General features: G+C 35.8%; 1 protein-coding gene across 1 annotated transcript in view; it reads left to right on the top strand.

Moving 5' to 3' along the window:
- Positions 1 to 18,331: 18,331 nt before the first annotated feature.
- TfIIS (RNA polymerase II elongation factor) overlaps positions 18,332 to 20,559 on the top strand; it is a 40,443-nt gene continuing 38,215 nt past the window's right edge. The window contains exon 1 of the mRNA XM_081757342.1: positions 18,332 to 18,490. Within this exon, the coding sequence (XP_081613468.1) occupies positions 18,422 to 18,490 (69 nt within the window). The 5' untranslated portion in view covers positions 18,332 to 18,421. The remainder of the gene's footprint in view (positions 18,491 to 20,559) is intronic.

The following is a 20,559-nucleotide window of genomic DNA, read 5'->3' as shown; positions in this document are numbered from 1 at the left end:
AAAGGGTATATTTCCATACTACAGCATTTCACAATTTACGATAATTTTACGGAGCTTTTAACAAACACAGTACCATATTCATTGTGCAAAGTAAGTGAAATGTCTTTTTAATATCAGTCAAAATGAAAAAGATAATCACTTACATTTTTAAGAGGAAACGAAAAATACAAGAAATTCTGTTATTCACAATATACCATGGTTATATACATGTTATTTACAGAAAATAACATAATGATTAAGAAATAAAAAGGGAATATTAGGGATGTTGCACAATTGCTGAAAGAATTTCAAAATAAACTTATTTTAATGGATTCAAATATTCAAACATGGAAGTACCATACAATACAGCAAAAATTTTAAGTCGTTTCAAAAAGCTTTTCCTCCTAGCTTTAGCATCAGCCTAAATCTGAAACAATCATGTCTACGATTAGTTTTGAAGTTTGTTTTCGTTCTTCGTTTAATATAGCAACATTTGTTAACGTTTGTTGTAAGGTACTACTTCTCAAGTATTTCTTTATAAGCTTTAATTTCGAGAACGAGAGTTCAGTTGAAGCCACGCTTACTGGTGTTAGAAAAATTATACCTGCAATAAGCACATTAGGAAAAGACGTAGAATACCCATTTGCCACTAAGAACAAGCCTATTTCCCGAATTGTTCGAAGGTTACCTATTTCGGCCCTATTACAATATCTGAATACCAGTATTTGCCGTGGAAAATCTGAGCTTACATCACTACATAGACTACCAGAGTAGTATTGGCGATACTCTGCCGAACTCTCGATTATTCAATTTGGGTCCCCATGCACCATAATGAATGAATTAGGGATGCTTTGGCCCGGGATTACGTCACCTATTGAAATTTTGCTTATGCTTATTCAGGGGCCATGCACGCTGGTACGAATGAATCAGAGGTACCTTGGTCAGGCTATGACGTCATTGAATTGGGAGTATTGGATCAGAGGTCATGATGATTCTTTAAAATTACTAAAAATATGATCTTGATGATTCATTACGTTATGAAATAGTACAGGTTTACGAATGTTTTCGTTCCCTTTTATGGCATAAAATTTGGAGATTGTTATATTTTGATGAGATGGACTAACACGGGTGCAAATGAAATCTTTAGTTTTACGTCCCACGATTATGCCGGTTAGGCTAAAGGCCCATACAGCAGAAGTGAACGCTCTACCACTGAGCCACCGCACCTCTACTGGTATGAATGAATTAGAGGTAGGTGGTTCGAGCTAATATGTTCGTTTGACGTCACTGAACTGGGATTTTTTTTTTTTTAGCTTGGAGCTTATGATGGCTTGTTTCGTTCCCTTTTATGGGTATAAAATTACCAAAACAAGGTTTGATTTCTTTCTTGATGACCTATTACATTATGAATTAGTAGACCCCAGTAATAGTATAAATTAGTATTAATATTAATATGAAACTTGAAAACTTTGGAGTTCCTTTGTGGCTAACCAGTTAGCGTATGCGTCTTTAACGTGGGAGACCAGGGTTCGATTTCCGGAAGAAGCTCATGCGGTTCGGATTGTTATCCCTTTGATGAGATGGACTAACACTGGTGCAAATGAAATCTTTAGTTTTACGTTCCACGATTAGGCTAAAGGAGACGGTGACGATGAGAAAGGAATGAAAGTGTGGGAGAAAATTGGAGCATAATGTTATCCACCACAAAATTACTTTCGCGGTGTTTGAACCATGGACCCCATACAGCAGAGGTGAACGCTCTACCATTGAACCACCACCTCCCTTACTGGTGCGAATGAAGTAGAGGTATTTGGTTTGAGCTAATGTGTTTGTTTGACGTCGGGTGACCCTATTTCACTTTTGGGACCCCCCCCCCCCCACACACACACATGGACCATAACGAATGAGTTAGAGATGTTTTGGCCTGGGATTGCATTACCTATTGAAATTTTTGCTTATGTTTACTCAGGGGCAGGGATCACTTAGGACACATAAGATCACATTGATTTACATCAGGAGTTGGGGGAGGGAGGGGAGTATCGCACCTCGTACTCTTTGATGAGTATAAAAAATATTAAAATTTGGACGTTTTTAACTTATCCTATTATCTTTCACGAGACATTTTTGTTATATAATAGAGTACAATGGTTTACTTTTTGGGAGTTATCGTTTCCTTTGGAGCCTTATTACGTTATATGGAGGCATATTTAAAATTATTTCCTTAAATTTGATAAGTACTTTGTGATCCATTTGTTCCGCTTCAGGGGTGAACATGGATACCTTGCAATTGTCCCGAGTTCAATTCTTGGCGCTAGTTTAGGAAATGTTGAATTTAACGTCCCCCCGTGAAAACGATGGTGATGAGAAATGATAGGACGAAACAGGGGAAAACATGTTCCCTTTTAGGGGTACAAAATTGCCAAAATATAAACGTAAGCAATACGTTGTACCACGTGTTTGGTCTTTTGGCCCAATTTATCCTCTTGGATGAGGTCCTATTACCTTATATAGTTATATGGGCGTATACAGGGGTTCATTATCTTTCATAAGATATGGGTATATTTGTGCACCCCTTTAAATTTGGGTGGAGTACTTTGGCTCACACCCTTCAATTTTGGAAATTGCCCAATTTAAACATTTGGTATAATAGTATAGGGCTCTAATATATATTATTATAAATTTGGGTGGTCCACCTCGTTCCTTTTAGGGACACAAAATTACCAAATTTTACTGCAACCACGTATTTGGTATTTTGGCTCATTTTATCACCTTGGATGAGGTCCTATTACCTTATATAGTTATATGGACATATACAGATGTACATTTCCTATTATAAGACATAGGTACGTTTGTGCACCCCTTTAAAATTTGGGAGGAGTACCATAGCCCACCCCTTAAATTTTGGAAATTTTCCAGTTTAAGCATTCGGTATTATACTACTGGACTCTAATATGTATCATGATAAATTTGGGTGGTTCACTTCGTTCCGTTTTAGGGGTACAAAATTGCCAAAATATAAACATAAGCAATATGATGTACCACGTGTTTGGTTTTTTGATCCAATTTATCCTCTTGGATGATGACCTATTACCTTATATGGTTATATGGTCATGTATAGGGGTCTATTCTCTATCATAAGACATAGGTACATTTGTGCATCCTTTGAAATTTTTGGGAATGGTACCTTGCCCCACCCCTTAAATTTTATAAATTGCCCAACCACGTGTTTGGTCTTTTGGCCTAATTTATTCTCTTGGATGATGTCCTATTACATTATATGGTTATATGGTTATATATAGGGGTCTATGACCTATCACAAGACATAGGTACATTTGTGCACCCCTTTAAAAATTTGGGAGGGGTACCCTGGTCCATCCCTTAAATTTTGGAAATCGCCCAATTTAAACATTTGGTATAATAGTATAGAACCCTAATATAGATCACTATAATACCCCTATGCACTCCTCTTAAGCTTTTTGATAAGAGAGAACCACGATATTTTAAGGTTACCTTCTTGGTCTTGGTGTTAGTTCGTGTAATTTATATCTTAAATAACATTGACGGTTTAGTTAAAATCATCTCAAAATATTTTAGCCAAAATTTTTCAGTGAGTGCAAAGAGGGAATTGTTTCACGGTTAACCGCCAAACGTTATCCCGTTTTTAACTATTCGATTAAAATTTATCGGTTTTTAAATTTCGATTAACAAATAAACGGTTTTTAACTATTCGATTAAATTTTGAGTCCACTATTTTCCAGTTATTACAAAAGTTCAAGTGAAAATTTGAAACTAAAATTTTTCGAACTCAAATTTTTTCAAATCAAAAATATACAAACTGAAATTTTCGAATTAAAAACATCAAACTAAACTTTTCGAACAAAAAAGTTGAAATCAATATTTTCGAATTCAAATTTTCAAACAAAAGAAAAACTGAAATTTTCGAATTATAAACATCGAACTAAAATTTGAAATAAAACTTTTCGAATTCAACTTTTTAAACCAAACAATTTCACACTGAAATATTTAAACTAGAAATTTTAAACTAAAATTTTTCGAATCAAAACATTTCAAACCAATTTTAGAACTAGAAAGTTGAAACTAAAATTTTCGAACAAAAAAAATTGAAATAAAACTTTTCGAATTCAAATTTTTTCAAATCACACAATTTCACACTGAAATTTTTGAACTAGAAATTTTAAACTAAAAGTTTCGAAAAATGAAATCAAAATTTTCAAACTAAAACATTTCAGTCCAAATTTTTGAACTAGAAAGTTGAAACTAAAATTTTCGAATTCAAATTTTTGAAATCAATCAGTTTCACACTGAAATTTTTGAACTAGAAATTTTAAGCTAAAATTTTTCGAAAAAATGGAATCAAAATTTTCGAACCAAAACATTTCAATCCAAATGTTAGAACTAGAAAGTGGAAACTAAAATTTTTCGAATTAAAAGTTTCAACCTGTTTTCGAACTAAAAAAAATTTTATAACGAAATTTTCTAATCAAATTTTTGGACCTAAAATTTCAAACCAAAATTGTCGAACTGAAAGTTAAAGTTTGGAACAAAAGAAATAATTCGAAATTTTCAAACTTCTTGAAAATATTTAACCATAGCCGTTTACTGATTTTAAAATTTTAATTGTCTTGAAGAAATATTTGGGACTAAGTTTTGAGAGATGAACCGTTTGGTAAGCCATAGCCAGACCGAGACATTGATATTGCTTGAAATGAAGTTTAATCAAGCTTTATTTCATCAGACAGTACTAACTTACGATCCGTTTTAGTGCATTTTTTGTTTCAGATCAACGGCCAGCCATAATTGGACTTTTTTTTTCGTATCATCATGAAAGCACGCCAAGCTTGTTCTGGTCATAGCCGCTACGCTACGTAAAACTCTGAATCCTACCACAGAACAACCATAAACGCATATTTCAAGACCTTGAATCGAACCTGGGACCATTTTAAGAAAAGGTTACTTACCACAGCGATTCCCATCTGATGAGATCAATCGACCCAGCCAATCTCTTGAAACAATATTATACTGTAAACTAATCAACTTTCAATTTAAAGAAATGTTGATTTTGCATTTGAAATCATTCAGTTTTATCACCGGTAAAGAATGCAGCATTTGCAGATTTGTTTTGCGACATCATTCAAAGCTCAGTTTGCTTCGTGTTCTGCAATAGGATTTCTTGAAAACGTGTTTGTGATGTTAGTTTGATTTCTTCCCTGAGATACGATACCAGTGTTGGGCCGTTCTACTATTAAGGATCGTTGTTTCACAACAGTGCGTAAACTTCATTCGTCAGTCTTTCCATGATAAACAGTTTATTTGTGATCAAATGGACATTGAGTTTCCACCAATTGATATTGCATTAGACCTTAAAAGACTTCAACTGGAATTAAAATTATATGCTAAAGACAAACTAGTGCAAGAAGTTCAAAATACATTGTATCGACAATATCCAGAACCACTATCTGGTATGGATGTATGTGGAGTGTAATAAAATGATCCATTTCAATGAATTGTGTTTTTTCATTTCAAGTACAACCCCAGGTTCTGACGTGTACTATTGCACCACAATGTTGTCAAAGGTTTTTGTTCTAAACAGTTCCGGTTCTTTACTAATAGGTGCACAAACTTTTAAAAATGTCAACTCAAACTTTGAAACAAAAATTTCAAACAAAAATCTTTGAAACAAAATTTTCGAACAAAAATTTTCAAACAAAAAATTTCAAACGAAAAAATTTTCAAACAAAAAATTTCAAACGAAAAAATCAAACAAAATTTTGAAACAAAAAAATTTGGAAACGAAAAAATTTTCAAACAAAAAAAATTTCAAGCAAAAAAATTTCAAACTAAAAAATTTTACGTTTCACGGTTAACCGTCAAACTTTATCCGGTTTTTAACTATTCGATTAACAAATAAACGGTTTTGATCATATTTATCAGTGAGTGCAAAATGTTGAACGAAACCAAGATTTTAAATGTTAAACAAAACTTAAAACTGAATACAGCAAAGATTTGAAAATCATCAGCCAATCAGATTGTACGAAAGATAGTGATCAACCAATCAGATTGCAGGAAAGATAGTGATCAACCAATCAAATTGCATTAACAATAACTTTGCCAGTGTTGTAGCATGTATTGCCTTTCGTCTATGAGTCATAAGATTCAATAAGGATAGCTATCAGATTTCAAATCAATCACCACCAATGATCTTAGACTATGAGCTGTGACTAAAGTTCAATGTATTGTTTCTAATTTCGCGCCTTATGTTAAAATTCTGTTTATCACCATTCCCAAATTTAAAGAATACTTCTCTTGATATACCTAAGTCTTAGAGTTAATCATATTATTATATGTTCAATAAGATCAATAATGTCCGTCAATTGTTTACCTGAGTAGAACCAACTGTTTTCTAGAAGTGTGTGTACTCAAACTTAAGAAGTACCACAACAAAGGAAATGAATCCCTGTACACTACCTCATCAAGGACAATCACGTGGTACAACGTCTTGCTTACGTTTATATTTGGCGTGAATAATCAAAACCAATGACGTAATTTCATTTGACAATTCTTAAATTATACTACAAAGTTTTAATGTACCAATGTCCTGGACTCCTAATCCCATCATAGGTTAATAACTGATCACGTGATCATACTCATATTTGACAATGATTTACCCAATGAATGATATACTATCCAATTACCAATTATTGATACGACAATAAGAAATGTACCCCCTCCCAAAATTTAAGATTGGTACACAAATACACCTGTGTCTTATGAAAAAAAAGTAATAAATCCTGTACTTATTCAATAATAAAACCGGTCAATAACATTTAAATTTTGAATATTTGGCCATAAGAGGAACACCAATGGGTCCTAGAAAACGTTTACCGAATTTTGTTATTTGATAATTCCCAAATTTAAAAGGGAACATAAACATATAAAGGTAATAAACCATATAACGTGCTAAATAGGTGTCAATAACCTCCGAAATTCGATTTTTGGTAGTTCTTTACCCATGAAAGGGAACGATGTGGACCATCCAAATTTATAGTGGTACATATTGAAGTCCTGTACTATGATACCAAATGCTTATATTAAAACAATTTCTAAAACCGACTGGATGAGCCAAAATACCCCTCCCAAATTTTTCAAGGGGTGCGTCAATGTACCCATGTCTTATGATAGGAAATGAACCCATATACATGACCATATAACCATATAAGGTAATAGAACCCGATCAAAGGGAAGAAATTGGGCCAAAAACCAAACGCATGGTACAACATATTGCTTATGTTTATATTTTAGTAATTTTTACCCATGAAAGGGAACAAGATGGATCACCCAAATTTATCATGATACATGTTGAGGTCATGTACTATGATACCGAATGCTTAAATTGGAAAATTTCCAAAATTTAAGGGGATATGGAATGGACCCCTATACATGATCATATAACCATATAAGGTAATAGGACCTCATCCAAGGGGATAAATTGAGCCAAAACCAAACACGTGGTTGTACTAAAATTTGGCAATTTCGTACCCATCAAAGGAAACGTGGTGAACCACCCAAATTTATAGTAATATATATTAGGGTTCTATACTATAATACCAAACATGTAAAAGGGGCAATTTCCAAAATTAAAGGGGGTGGGCCAAAGTACCCCTCCCAAATTTTTAAAGGAGTGCACAAATATACCTATGTCTTATGATAGGGAATAGACCCCTATACATAACCATATAACCATATAAGGTAATAGAACCTCATCCAAGGGGATAACTTAGGTCAAACCAAACACGTGGCACAACGTATTGCTTACGTTTATATTTTGGCAATTTGTACCCCTAAAAGGGAACGAGGTGGACCACCCAAATTTATCATAATACATGTTAGGGTCCAGTACTATAATACCAAATATATAAAATGAGCAATTTCTAAAATTTAAGGGGTGGGCCAAAGTACCCCTCCCAAATTTTTAAAGGAGTGCACAAATGTACCTATGTCTTATGATAGGGAATAGACCCCTATACATAACCATATAACCATATAAGGTAATAGAACCTCATCCAAGAGGTTAAATTGGGCCAAAAGACCAAACACGTGGTACAACGTATTGCTTACGTTTATATTTTGACAATTTTGTACCCCTAGAAGGAAACGAGGTGGACCACCCAAATTTATCATAATACATATTAGGGTCCTGTACTATAATACCCAATGTTGAAATTGGGCAATTTCCAAAATTGAAGGGGTGGGCCAAGGTACCCCTCCCAAAAATTTCAAGGGGTGCATTAATATACCCATGTCTTATGATAGGTAATGAACCCCTGTATACGCCCATATAACCATATAGGGTAATAACACCTCATCCAAGGGGATAAATTAGGTCAAAAACCTCCGAAATGTGAATTTTAGGCAATTTTTTTACCCATGAAAGGGAACGACATTGACCCCCAATACTGATAGAGGTACATACTGTGGTCCTAGGCTACCATACCAAATTTTTAGATTTGGCAATTTTCCAAAATTTAAGGGGTGGGCCAAGGTACCCCTCCCAAATTTTTCAAGGGGTGCATTAATATACCCATGTCTTATGAAAGGGAATGGACCCCTGTATACGCCCATATAACTATATAGGGTAATAACACCTCATCCAAGGGGATAAATTAGGTCAAAAACCTCCAAAATTTGACTTTTTGGCAATTTTTTACTCATGAAAGGGAACGACATAGACACCCAATACTAATAGAGGTACATACTATGGTCCTAGGCTACCATACCAAATTTTTAGATTTGGCAATTTCCAAAATTTAAGGGGGGTGGTCCTATGTACCCCTGCCAAAATTTAGGGGGTGGGCCATGGAACCCCTGCCAAAATTTAGAGGGGGTGGTCCTATGTACCCCTAGGTCATTGACCCCGGCCAGGGACCATGGGTCCTGAGGCAGGGACCCAGGGGCCAAAAAGTTTGCTGAAGTCACGCCCATAACGAAAAAAAAATTCAAACAAAAAATTTCAAACGAAAAATTTTCAAACAAAATTTTGAAGCGAAAAAATTTTCAAACAAAATTTTGAAACAAAAAATTTCAAACAAAAAATTTGGAAACGAAAAATTTCAAACAAAAAATTTTAAACAAAATTTTCGAACAAAAATTTTCAAACAAAAAATTTCAAACGAAAAAAATTTTCAAACGAAAAAATCCCAAACAAAATTTTGAAAATTTTCAAACAAAAAATTTTTAAAACGAAAAATTTCAAACCAAAGTTTCAAACAAAAAAAAATCAAAAACTGAATGCAGAAAAAGATTTAAAACTCATCAACCTATCAGATTGCACGAAAGATAGTGATCAACCAATCAGATTGCAGGAAAGATACTGATCATCCAATCAAATTGCATTAACAATAACTTTGCTAGTGTCAGATTACATCACCTTATGATTAAATTTCAAACTGTTGTAGCATGTATTGCCTTTCGTCTATGAGTCATAAGATTCAATAAGGTTAGCTATCAGATTTCAAATCAATCACCACCAATGATCTTAGACTATGAGCTGTGACTAAAGTTCAATGTATTGTTTCAAATTTCGCACCTTATGTTAAAATTCTGTTTATCACCATTCCCAAATTTAAAGAATACTTCTCTTGATATACCTAAGTCTTAGAGTTAATCATATCATTATATGTTCAATAAGGTCAATAATGTCCGTCAATTGTTTACCTGAGTAGAACCAACTGTTTTCTAGAAGTGTGTGTGTACTCAAACTTAAAAAGTACCACAACAAAGGAAATGAATCCCTGTACACTACCTCATCAAGGACAATCACGTGGTACAACGTCTTGCTTACGTTTATATTTGGCGGGAATAATCAAAACCAATGACGCATTCTCAAATTATCCTACAAAGTTTCAATGTACCAATGTTCTGGACTCCTAATCCCATCATAGGTTAATAACTGATCACGTGATCATACTCATATTTGACAATGATTTACCCAATGAATGAGATACTATCCAATTACCAATTATTGATATGACAATAAGAAATGTACCTCCTCCCAAAATTTAAGATTGGTACACAAATACACCTGTGTCTTATGAAAAAGTAATAAATCCTGTACTTATTCAATAATAAAGCCGTTCAATAACCTTTAAATTTTGAATATTTGGTCATAAGAGGAACACCAATGGGTCCTAGAAAACGTTTACCGAATTTTGTTATTTAATAATTCCCAAATTTAAAAGGGAACATAAACATATAAAGGTAATAAACCTCTGTACATACCCATATAACGTGCTAAATAGGTGTCAATAACCTCCGAAATTTGATTTTTTGGTAGTTCTTTACCCATGAAAGGGAACGATGTGGACCATCCACATTTATAGTGGTACATATTGAAGTCCTGTACTATGATACCAAATGCTTATATTAAAAAATTTATAAAACCGAGTGGATGAGCCAAGATACCCCTCCCAAATTTTTAAAGGGTGCGTCAATGTACCCATGTCTTATGATAGGAAATGAACCCATATACATGACCATATAACCATATAAGGTAATAGAACCTCATCAAAGGGGAGAAATTGGGCCAAAAACCAAACACGTGGTACAACGTATTGCTTACGTTTATATTTTGGCAATTTTGTACCCCTAAAAGGGAACGAGGTGGACCACCCAAATTTATCATGATACATGTTGAGGCATGTACTATGATACCGAATGCTCAAATTGGAAAATTTCCAAAATTTAAGGGGTTGGCCATGGTACCCCTTCCAAAAATTTAAAGGGTGCATCAATGTACCCATGTCTTATAATAGGAAATGGACCAATATATACATGACCATATAACCATATAAGGTAATAGGACCTCATCCAAGGGGATAAATTGAGCCAAAGCCAAACACGTGGTTGTACTAAAATTTGGCAATTGTGTACCCATGAAAGGGAACGAGGTGGACCACCAAAATTTATAGTAATTTATATTAGGGTCCTATACTATAATACCAAACATATAAAATGGACAATTTCCAAAATTAAAGGGGTGGGTCAAAGTACCCCTCCCGGGTGCACAAATGTACCTATGTCTTATGATAGGAAATGAATCCCCATACGTGACCATATAACGTATAAGGTAATAGGACCTCGTCCAATGGAATAGATTAGGTAAAAAACGAAACACGTGGTACAACGTATTGCTTACATTTATATTTTGGCAATGTTGTACCCCTAAAAGGGAACGAAATTACATTAATATATATTAGGGTCCTATACTATTATACCGAATGTTTAAATTGGGCAATTTCCAAAATTAAAGGGTGGTCCAAGGTACCCCTCCTGGGGGTGCATTAATATACCCATATCTTATGAAAGGTAATGAACCCCTGTATACGCCCATATAACGATATAGGATAATAACACCTCATCAAAGGTGATAAATTAGGTCAAAAGACCAAACACGTGGTTGTACTAAAATTTGGCAATTGTGTACCCATGAAAGGGAACAAGGTGGACCACCCAAATTTATAGTGATACATACTAGGGCTCTATACTATTATACCAAATGTTTAAATTGGGCAATTTCTAAAATTGAAGGGGTGGGCCAAGGTACCCCTCCCGGGGGTGCACCAATATATCCATGTCTTATGAAAGGTAATAGACTCCTGTATACGCTCATATAAACATATAAGGTAATAGGACCTCATCCAAGGGGATAAAATCGACCAAAAACCAAACACGTGGTACTACGTATTACTTACGTTTACATTTTGGCAATTTTGTACCCCTAGAAGGGAACGAGGTGGACCATCCAAATTTATCATAATACATATTAGGGTCCTGTACTATAATACCAAATGTTTAAATTGGTCAATTTCCAAAATTTAAGGGGTGGGCCAAGGTACCCCTCCCAAATTTTTCAAGGGGTGCATTAATATACCCATGTCTTATGAAAGGGAATGGACCCCTGTATACGCCCATATAACCATATAGGGTAATAACACCTCATCAAAGGGGATAAATTAGGTCAAAATACCCCGAAATTTGACTTTTTGGCAATTTTTTACCCATGAAAGGGAACGACATTGACCCCCAATACTGATAGAGGTACATACTGTGGTCCTAGGCTACCATACCAAATTTTTAAATTTGGCAATTTCCAAAATTTAAGGGGTGGGCCAAGGTACCCCTCCCAAATTTTTCAAGGGGTGCATTAATATACCCATGTCCTATGAAAGGGAATGGACCTCTGTATACGCCCATATAACTATATAGGGTAATAACACCTCATCCAAGGGGATAAATTAGGTCAAAAAAAAACCGAAATTTGACTTTTTGGCAATTTTTTACCCATGAAAGGGAACGACATAGACCCCCAATACTGATAGAGGTACATACTATGGTCCTACCCTACCATACCAAATTTTTAGATTTGGCAATTTCCAAAATTTAAGGGGGGTGGTCCTATGTACCCCTGCCAAAATTTAGGGGGTGGGCCATGGTACCCCTGCCAAAATTTAGAGGGGGTGGTCCTATGTACCCCTAGGTCATTGACCCCTGGCCTTGGGGCCCCTCATTAAAAATAATCCAAAGTTAGGCAGAGTGTCGCCAATACTACTACCAGTACCATTGCACTCGTATTTCACTCACTGAATGTATTGATTTGGAGCTGTCAAAATCTAAGACAAAATCTTCCAGGTGCTTGCAATCAGTACACGTGATTTCCCTGAGGCTGTCCTCATCTTCCAAAAACAGCAAGTGGCACTATATTTTGTTACATAAATAAACAAATCAAACTGTATCTATGAATGTATTTGCAAGCCTACGAACATAAAGTTCGTAAGGCGAAACGGGAAAATGCACATCGAGATTTCCCGTTCCGCCTTACATTAAGATGAAAAGTGATAACAGGTTTTACATGCAAATTTCATTGCTAGAGGGAGCTCCTCTGTGGCTAAACGGTTAGCGTACGCGCTCTTGGCGCGGGAGACCCGGGTTCGATTCCCGGCGGGAGCTCATGTGGTTCGGATTCCACGTTAATCAGTAGGTCCACGTCTCACATAGCCTCGCTGCTGAAAGGGACGCTAAACTGAAATTCAACTCAACTCATTGCTAGAGGTCATAAGGCGAAACGGGAAAAGGCGAACAGTGCAAGAATCGTCGGTCACTGACATCGTTCATGCTTCATTGTTCCATTCTGAGAAATTCACTTACAGAAAAGAAACATTTGCTTCCGAAAAAAAATATACATATATTGTAGTTACTCATCCGAAATGTAACTCGAAAAAAGTAACGTAAACTAGGTACGTTACTTGAAAATTTGTAACGCGTTACCGTTACAGTTACTTTGGAAAAAATGTAACGCATTACTAGGGAACGTTACTTGAAAGTAACGCGTTACTTGTGTTACGTTACTTTCCAAAACTGACTCCAAGTACTATGACAGTTAGGCGTGAGGTAAGAAAATTTGGATTTCATGGTCGAGCGGCTACTCATAAACCACACATCACGCAGGTAAATGCCAAATGACGCCTCGCTTGGTGTAAGGAGCGTAAACATTGGACGATTGAACACTGGAAAAACGTATGGAGTGACGAATCACGGTACACAATATGGCGACCCGATGGTAGGGTGTGGGTATGGCGAATGCCCGGTGAACGTCATCTGTCAGCGTGTGTAGTGCTAACAGTAAAATTTGGAGGTGGTAGTGGTCGTGTTTTTCTTGGAGGGGGCTTGCACCCCTTGTTGTTTTGCGTGGCACTCTCACAGCGCAGACCTACATTGATGTTTTAAGCACTTTCTTGCTCCCCACTGTTGAAGAGCAATTCGCGGATAGTGATTGCATCTTTCAACACGATCGAGCACCTGTTCATACTGCACGGCCTGTAGCGGAGTGGTTACACTACCATAACATCTCTGTAATGGACTGGCCTGCATAGAGTCCTGACTTGAATCTTATAGAACACCTTTGGGATGTTTTGAGATGCCGACTTCGTGCCAGGCCTCACCGACCTTCATCGATACCTCTCCTCAGTTCAGCACTCCGTGAAGAATGGGCTACCATTCCCCAAGAAACCTTCCAGCACCTGATTGAAAGTATGCCTGCGAGAGTGCAAGCTGTCATCAGTCATTTTCAGTCAGGTGTCCGGATACTTTTGATCACATAGTATATATATATATATATATATATATATATATATATATATATATATATATATATATATATATATATATATATATATATATATATATATATCAGGGGCGTCATTTAGGGGGGCAATTGCCCCCCCTGAGTGTGAGATTTATATAAATTTTATCAATAGAATACTAGTGAGTTAGTGAAAAACGCGAAATTTTACTTATATCAAGGGGTCTTGCCCCCCAAGCAAAATCTGAAATGACGCTCCTTATATATATATATATATATATATATATATATATATAATGTAATTAGGAAGGGCTGCTGAAAAACTTGTAGCCCAACCCAGAAGTTTAGGTAAAATTATGAAATTGTACAGTTTTGAAAGACATAATTCTTTTCAGTATGTTTGACATTTTTATTGCATAGTATCTCTGAAGTTATTATGTGTGCCCAATCAGCGAATTTCACGAACATCAAGATAACAGCTGTCATAAAATTTTTGTTACAAGATGGAAAGTCACCAATGCAAATTCATGAGGAAATCAGTGAAACATTACGAGACTCTACTTCGTTATATACAGTGGTGAAGTGAGTGACACAGTTTAAACGTGGCGATTTCTCAACAGATGATGTTTTACATCCAGGATAACCACAAACAGAAACTTCCAGAAATCGTGGATGCAATTTGTGTCATTATTCTTGAAAGTTGCAGAATTTCATCAAAACATGTATCAGAGATTGTAGACATTTCTCTGGAACGGGTCGGTAGCATAATTCATAATGACTTGGTCATGTCAGGAGATCAAAAGAGTGAAAGAATAACGGCATCGAGGAAAATCTTCTCCCATTCTGACCGTAATGTCGATCAATTTCTTTCACGAATGGTCGTAACCATGGACGAAATACTGTTGTACCACTAAGATCCTAAAACGAAACAACAGTTAATGGAGTGGCAGCACTCATTTTCCCCTCACCCCAAGAAGTTCAAGAGACAGAACTAGGCTGAGAAAGTGTTTGCAACATTCTTCTGGGGTAAGGATGGAGCCACACTCGTAGACTACCTCTCCAATGGTCAGATATTTAATGCAGAATCTTTGCATTATTCACAAAACTAAAATGAAATTCAAAGTGCAATGCCGCGGAAAATGAAAATAAAGGAATTATGTTTCTTCAGGAGAATGCAACTGTATATCAAGCACTGCAAACACAACTGACATTTCAATGTCTAGACCATTCGCCTTATTCTCCAGATTTAACTCCCTCTAACTATTACTTATTTCAAAAACTCAAATAACACTTAAAAGGACGCCATTTTAGATCTGATAAGATTATTGCTGCGAACAGTGGAGCGAGGAAGTCTAGCTTTTTAACTGGTCTGCAAAAAACTGGAGCACTGTACAAAGAAGTGTGTTAAACCTCGGGGGAGTATGTAGAATAAATAAAATTTCATCTTTCCACGTGCACTACTCCTGGGTTGGCCTACAAATTTTTCAGTAAAACTTCGTACATTTCTACTCAATATGGTAGATATCACGTCAGTGCTATGAAGCAAAATAACTAAGAGAGCACTAGTACATAGGGCTACCAACTACTAACTCAAGATCAGCACTCTGACAAAATCTTTTATTGGGAGCTAATCAATTGAATACCATGCATTTATTACCATTTGCCATAAGGAAAAGTACAGTTCTTTTTATATATCTTCCAAAAACTAAGTTGATTGATTGGTTTTTGGTTTTACGTCCCGTTCAGCAGCGAGGCTATATAAGACATGGACCTACTGATTAACGTGAAATCTGAACAACATGAGCTCCCGACGGGAATCGAACCCGGGTCTCCCACGCCAAAGGCGCGCGTGCTAACCACTTATCCACGAATGAGCTCAAAAAAGTTGAGTTGAGTTTAACGTCCCTTTCAGCAGCTAGGCTATATGTGACGGGTCCTACTGATTAACATGGAATTTGGAACCACATGAGCTCCCGCTGGGAATCGAACCCTGGCCTCCCACGCCAAAAGCGCGTACGCTAACCGCTTAGCCACGAAAGGACCCTCCAAAAATTAAGCTCTGGTGCGAGTACCAGAGCTCAAAAAATTAAACTCTGTACTCGCAAATTAAGCTGTTACAAGCCCATCCTATGAATACTGAATGCCGAGAACAATGTTTCAGAAAAAAGTATAGAATATTTAAATAAAACAAGTGTGTAACACAAAACTTCAAACCTGGATAAATACATATGAGTCATTTAATGTATATATGTTAATGGCATTACCTTTCTTTTGTTTCTAATCGAGATTGATCCAATGCGAAGAAACAAGTCGACCTATTCTACTATTCTTATTGAATTGATTTGTAGTTTAGCGTCCCTTTCAGCAGCGAGGATATACGAGACGGGACCTACTGATTAACATGGAATCAGAACCACATGAGTTTCCTCCGGGAATCGAACCCGGGCCTCCCACGCCAAAGGTGCGTACGCTGACGCTTAGCCACGAAGGAGCTCTGTCTCTACTATTCTTGTTTGCAAGACAAATGAAAGTTCTGTTTTCATTTGAATGGGATCTATAATGTTTGCATATTCTCAGTTAGAAATTTAAAATCATAACAAAGAACTATAACTAAAATTTACCGGAAAAGCGCTAAATTAGAAAACGGAAATATACGTCACAACAGGCGCTCAAATAAGAAAGCTTGTACACTGATCTGCCACATAGTAAATGCATGGATAGTACAATCCGACAATGAGAGTGGTTATGATACTGACGTAAAAATACCGCATGTAGAATGTTTTAAGATTGTAGGAGTATGGGGGAGCAATCTGGGTGGCAGTCAAGGGGGTAGGAGTAGCCACCAGGGGGCGTTTGCCCTCTTGCCCCCCTCTGGCATCGTCACTGTCTCTATGCTTGGGGGCTCCCAAAACATAATAAATATTACTGGTAATATTGCTATAGTTAGTGGTAATTTTAAAATTGACAATGATTTTCTCTAGCACATAAGAGACGAATAATAAAATATAAGTACTCAGGTCCTACTGAATAATTAATGGGTTCGACGGGGCCCCCATGCTTCGGGGGCCCTGGTGTGTAGCACCGCTTGCACCATTCAGTGTTACGGCACTGCTCTTGAACATGATCGCATGCAGATTTTTCATGGGGGAGGGCAAAGTTTGTAATTTCATTATTATTATTATTATTATTATTATTATTATTATTATTATTATTATTATTATTATTATTATTATTATTATTATTATTATTATTATTATTATTATGGTATTTTGACATAACGCTTAGTTCCGATTAGAGGAAGAGAAAAGACATAAGAGGAGTAGGCCAAGGGCTGATTTGTACGATGAAATCCGGTGGAGTTTTACCAAATAAAACAAAATGCTTGTGTATGTTGCTGACCACCTAGGGTCGTAAAAGTGGTGTTTTAGCAACTGCAATTGGAGATGTAAAAGAAATAAATTAAAATAAATGACTTTGGACAATTAGATTTAGAAAATATTGCATGTGCCAGGAAACTTAATTGATGTTATTGACTCATTTCAATCTAACGAGAGGAACATAGGCTCTAGCTTGCGGATGTCCTTAATTTAGAAGGAAGCTGCTAAGGATAGGTTAACGATCCTTGTGGATAATGCTTTTCATATACGCATCACTGACGAGAGTGGACCGGTGAAATTAGTATTTTTAAAAAAATCAGTAATATGAAAAGACAAAAATAAACAAACTTTCCATTCACAGAGGTTTTTCAAGTCAATTGCATCCTTCAACTGCGTAGTAAACAGAAAATTCTTTATTACCGTCGCTTGGCTAAAAATATTCTCTCAATCCCTTTGCCATCAACATTCCTTTTACGTCGAGGGATTTATCCAAGGGTGATTTATCCCTCAACCTGGCAACACTACCAAAACTTAAATAGTATATTTTATGATTCAGATCATAGTATGAAGATATAAAGTGTCGCTACCGCGGAAAAATACTGTAATGTTCTCCCCTAATTAGACCGAATAGTTTCAAATGTGATTAGCGTATGAACCTAGAAGACGCATTAAATATATATTATAGTTTGTTGGCAGTTAATCCAATATATTATAACCTATATTTTATTTATGTACAATTTATTTTGCTGAACATTGAACATTCCCTGCGGAAGTGCTCAAACTGAATCTTCATGTACTATGGTACAAATGACTGCACATTCGATTTTGTTCGTTTACGGAGAGGATCGGAGGAGTTGGGGAGGTTGTTGCGTGGGTTCAAGCGTATCTACGGAAAAATATTACAATAATCATGAGTGTTGAAGAGGAAGTTATGAGAATTCAGAAGCAATTAACCAAAATCACATCTGGTGATGGAACTGTACGTGATTACAGTTTTATTTCACTTTATGAATTTTAAATATGTACGTTCGTTATGACATCCTCATTTGAGTGCTGTTCCTCCGTGTAAGCGTGATCGCGCTTATTTTTTGTTTAAGGGTATAGGATATGTTTATATTTAAAATATGCTGGATTATTCTTTACGTTATTTACTACACGATATCTCCATAGTGAAACAGTTAATAGGTTTGAAGAGTAAATCGGGTAATATTTAGCTCTTCCCATAATGGGTATGTTTGTAAACAATGAACAGGAAAAGCGTTTACTTTTTCTTTGTAGGTTCGAACAATCCAGAATCAGTTATGATTTTCTTAGCTTCGAGATGATGTAGTTTTAAAAATAGTAGATGTAGTAGAGCGGGTCCCCACGTTGGATAAGGATTTACACATTAAATTTTAACACGGCAAATACTAAATAAAACATTGCAAATTGTTGATTTAAATAATCAGCCTTGCACTTTGAACTATGAGTTTTTTTTAATGCTAAATGATGCATTCCTGAATCACTTTCAAAAGCAAAAGTGTTTTTCCTTTTAAAAAAAATTGTGAACGAGTTAGTAGGTATAGAGATAACTGCAAAGTGAACTTTTATTTTAATAAATGTCTTGTTCTAAATACACGTACATAACATGTTATACAAGTAATGGTTGTACTCACTAAAACTTACCGGGTTATAGTTAAGGAGCCGTACTTCCCATTTAGGGAAGGACGAGAAACGCCATACTTTCAGGAATTATTCATTGACTATCTAGGATGTTAAAAAGTAGGTAATAGACTGAGTTCTTGCCCTTGTACTTAGGGTGTTTAGGTAGTGCAACAGTAAGATGTATCCTCGTGCACGGGAGATGAGAAGTAGCTGTTCTTAACTATTACCACTTACCGTTACTTTTGGGTACATTCATTTCCATTTCTAATCAGTTTTTAGAAATACATGTACTGATTACTCAAGGTTCACATCAGTGAAAGTAAAGCTCCAAATAATAAAAATAAAGGGTTAACTTTACAACGCCCGCTCCAGCAGGTATACTCAATCAAAAACGAGAAATTACACACTAATAATTTTATGAAAATGCATCAAATCTTACTTAAACTTAAGCTAACCCGTTCCTAACCCCTACCCTACTTATTTATATCTTACTCTACCCTACTCTACTATACTTTTTAAAAGGCCCTACTTATCGATGTGCAGCTGGAGCGTGTCTTGTAAAGTTTACCCAAAATAAATATCGATGAATTCACTGAAAAGAAAACACCGGTAATTATTAATACATCTATGGGCTGCATTATCGAATCGACAAAAAAGCTGAAAATACGATTATATATAATAAGGTAAAAATAACAGGCTGTGAGATATTCGATAGTTTAGTTAATATTGTTAGTCAGGTCGCAGCATGACGATATTTTGATATACGAAAGTTGGAAATTTGTACATCATTGAATTCCTCACCTGTAGAGAAATTGTTGGATATAAAATCGGTTATTTCCTTTATTTATCGTGGTGATGTTTATTAATTTTATAGAGAATTGTGTCAAGGTCAGAAAAATGATACAGTATAAGAGAAATTAAGTTGCTTTTTGAAAATGTATTCATAAAGCTAATTGGAACTTGTTCACTAGTTTCAAAGTTGGGTCAAGTATATATTAGCATTGCTGGTTGGCAACCTTATGCAAAGAATAAAAATGACAATACCATTACATCAAACCTCCATATGTTGCTACCCTGGTGCATGCCCAAATCATTCGTAGAAATTCATAATATACATGCTAACTTCTGAATTTTTTAAATGACTACGTGTTATCCTAGTACCTAGTATCCTATTATATGTAATTGTTTCATCACTAAATTCACTCGCTGTGTCCTAGAAGATTTCTTAGGATAGGAGTGCATTCATGAGTGCAAATTAATTTTACGAGAACTTCCTCTTACAAGGTATAAATACGCGTTTGAACGTTTGCAAAAAACACGAACCAACTTATGCTAGGTGGCTACTAAAAGCGAGAATATCTTCTAACCGACTCAGGGCAGAAGGTCAACAGTGGAGCTCATACG

Source organism: Thermobia domestica, chromosome 1, assembly GCF_964235325.1.
Source record: "Thermobia domestica chromosome 1, izTheDome1.hap1.1, whole genome shotgun sequence".
Lineage (NCBI taxonomy): Eukaryota > Metazoa > Arthropoda > Insecta > Zygentoma > Lepismatidae > Thermobia > Thermobia domestica.
This window is presented reverse-complemented; position numbering and strand designations above follow the sequence as displayed.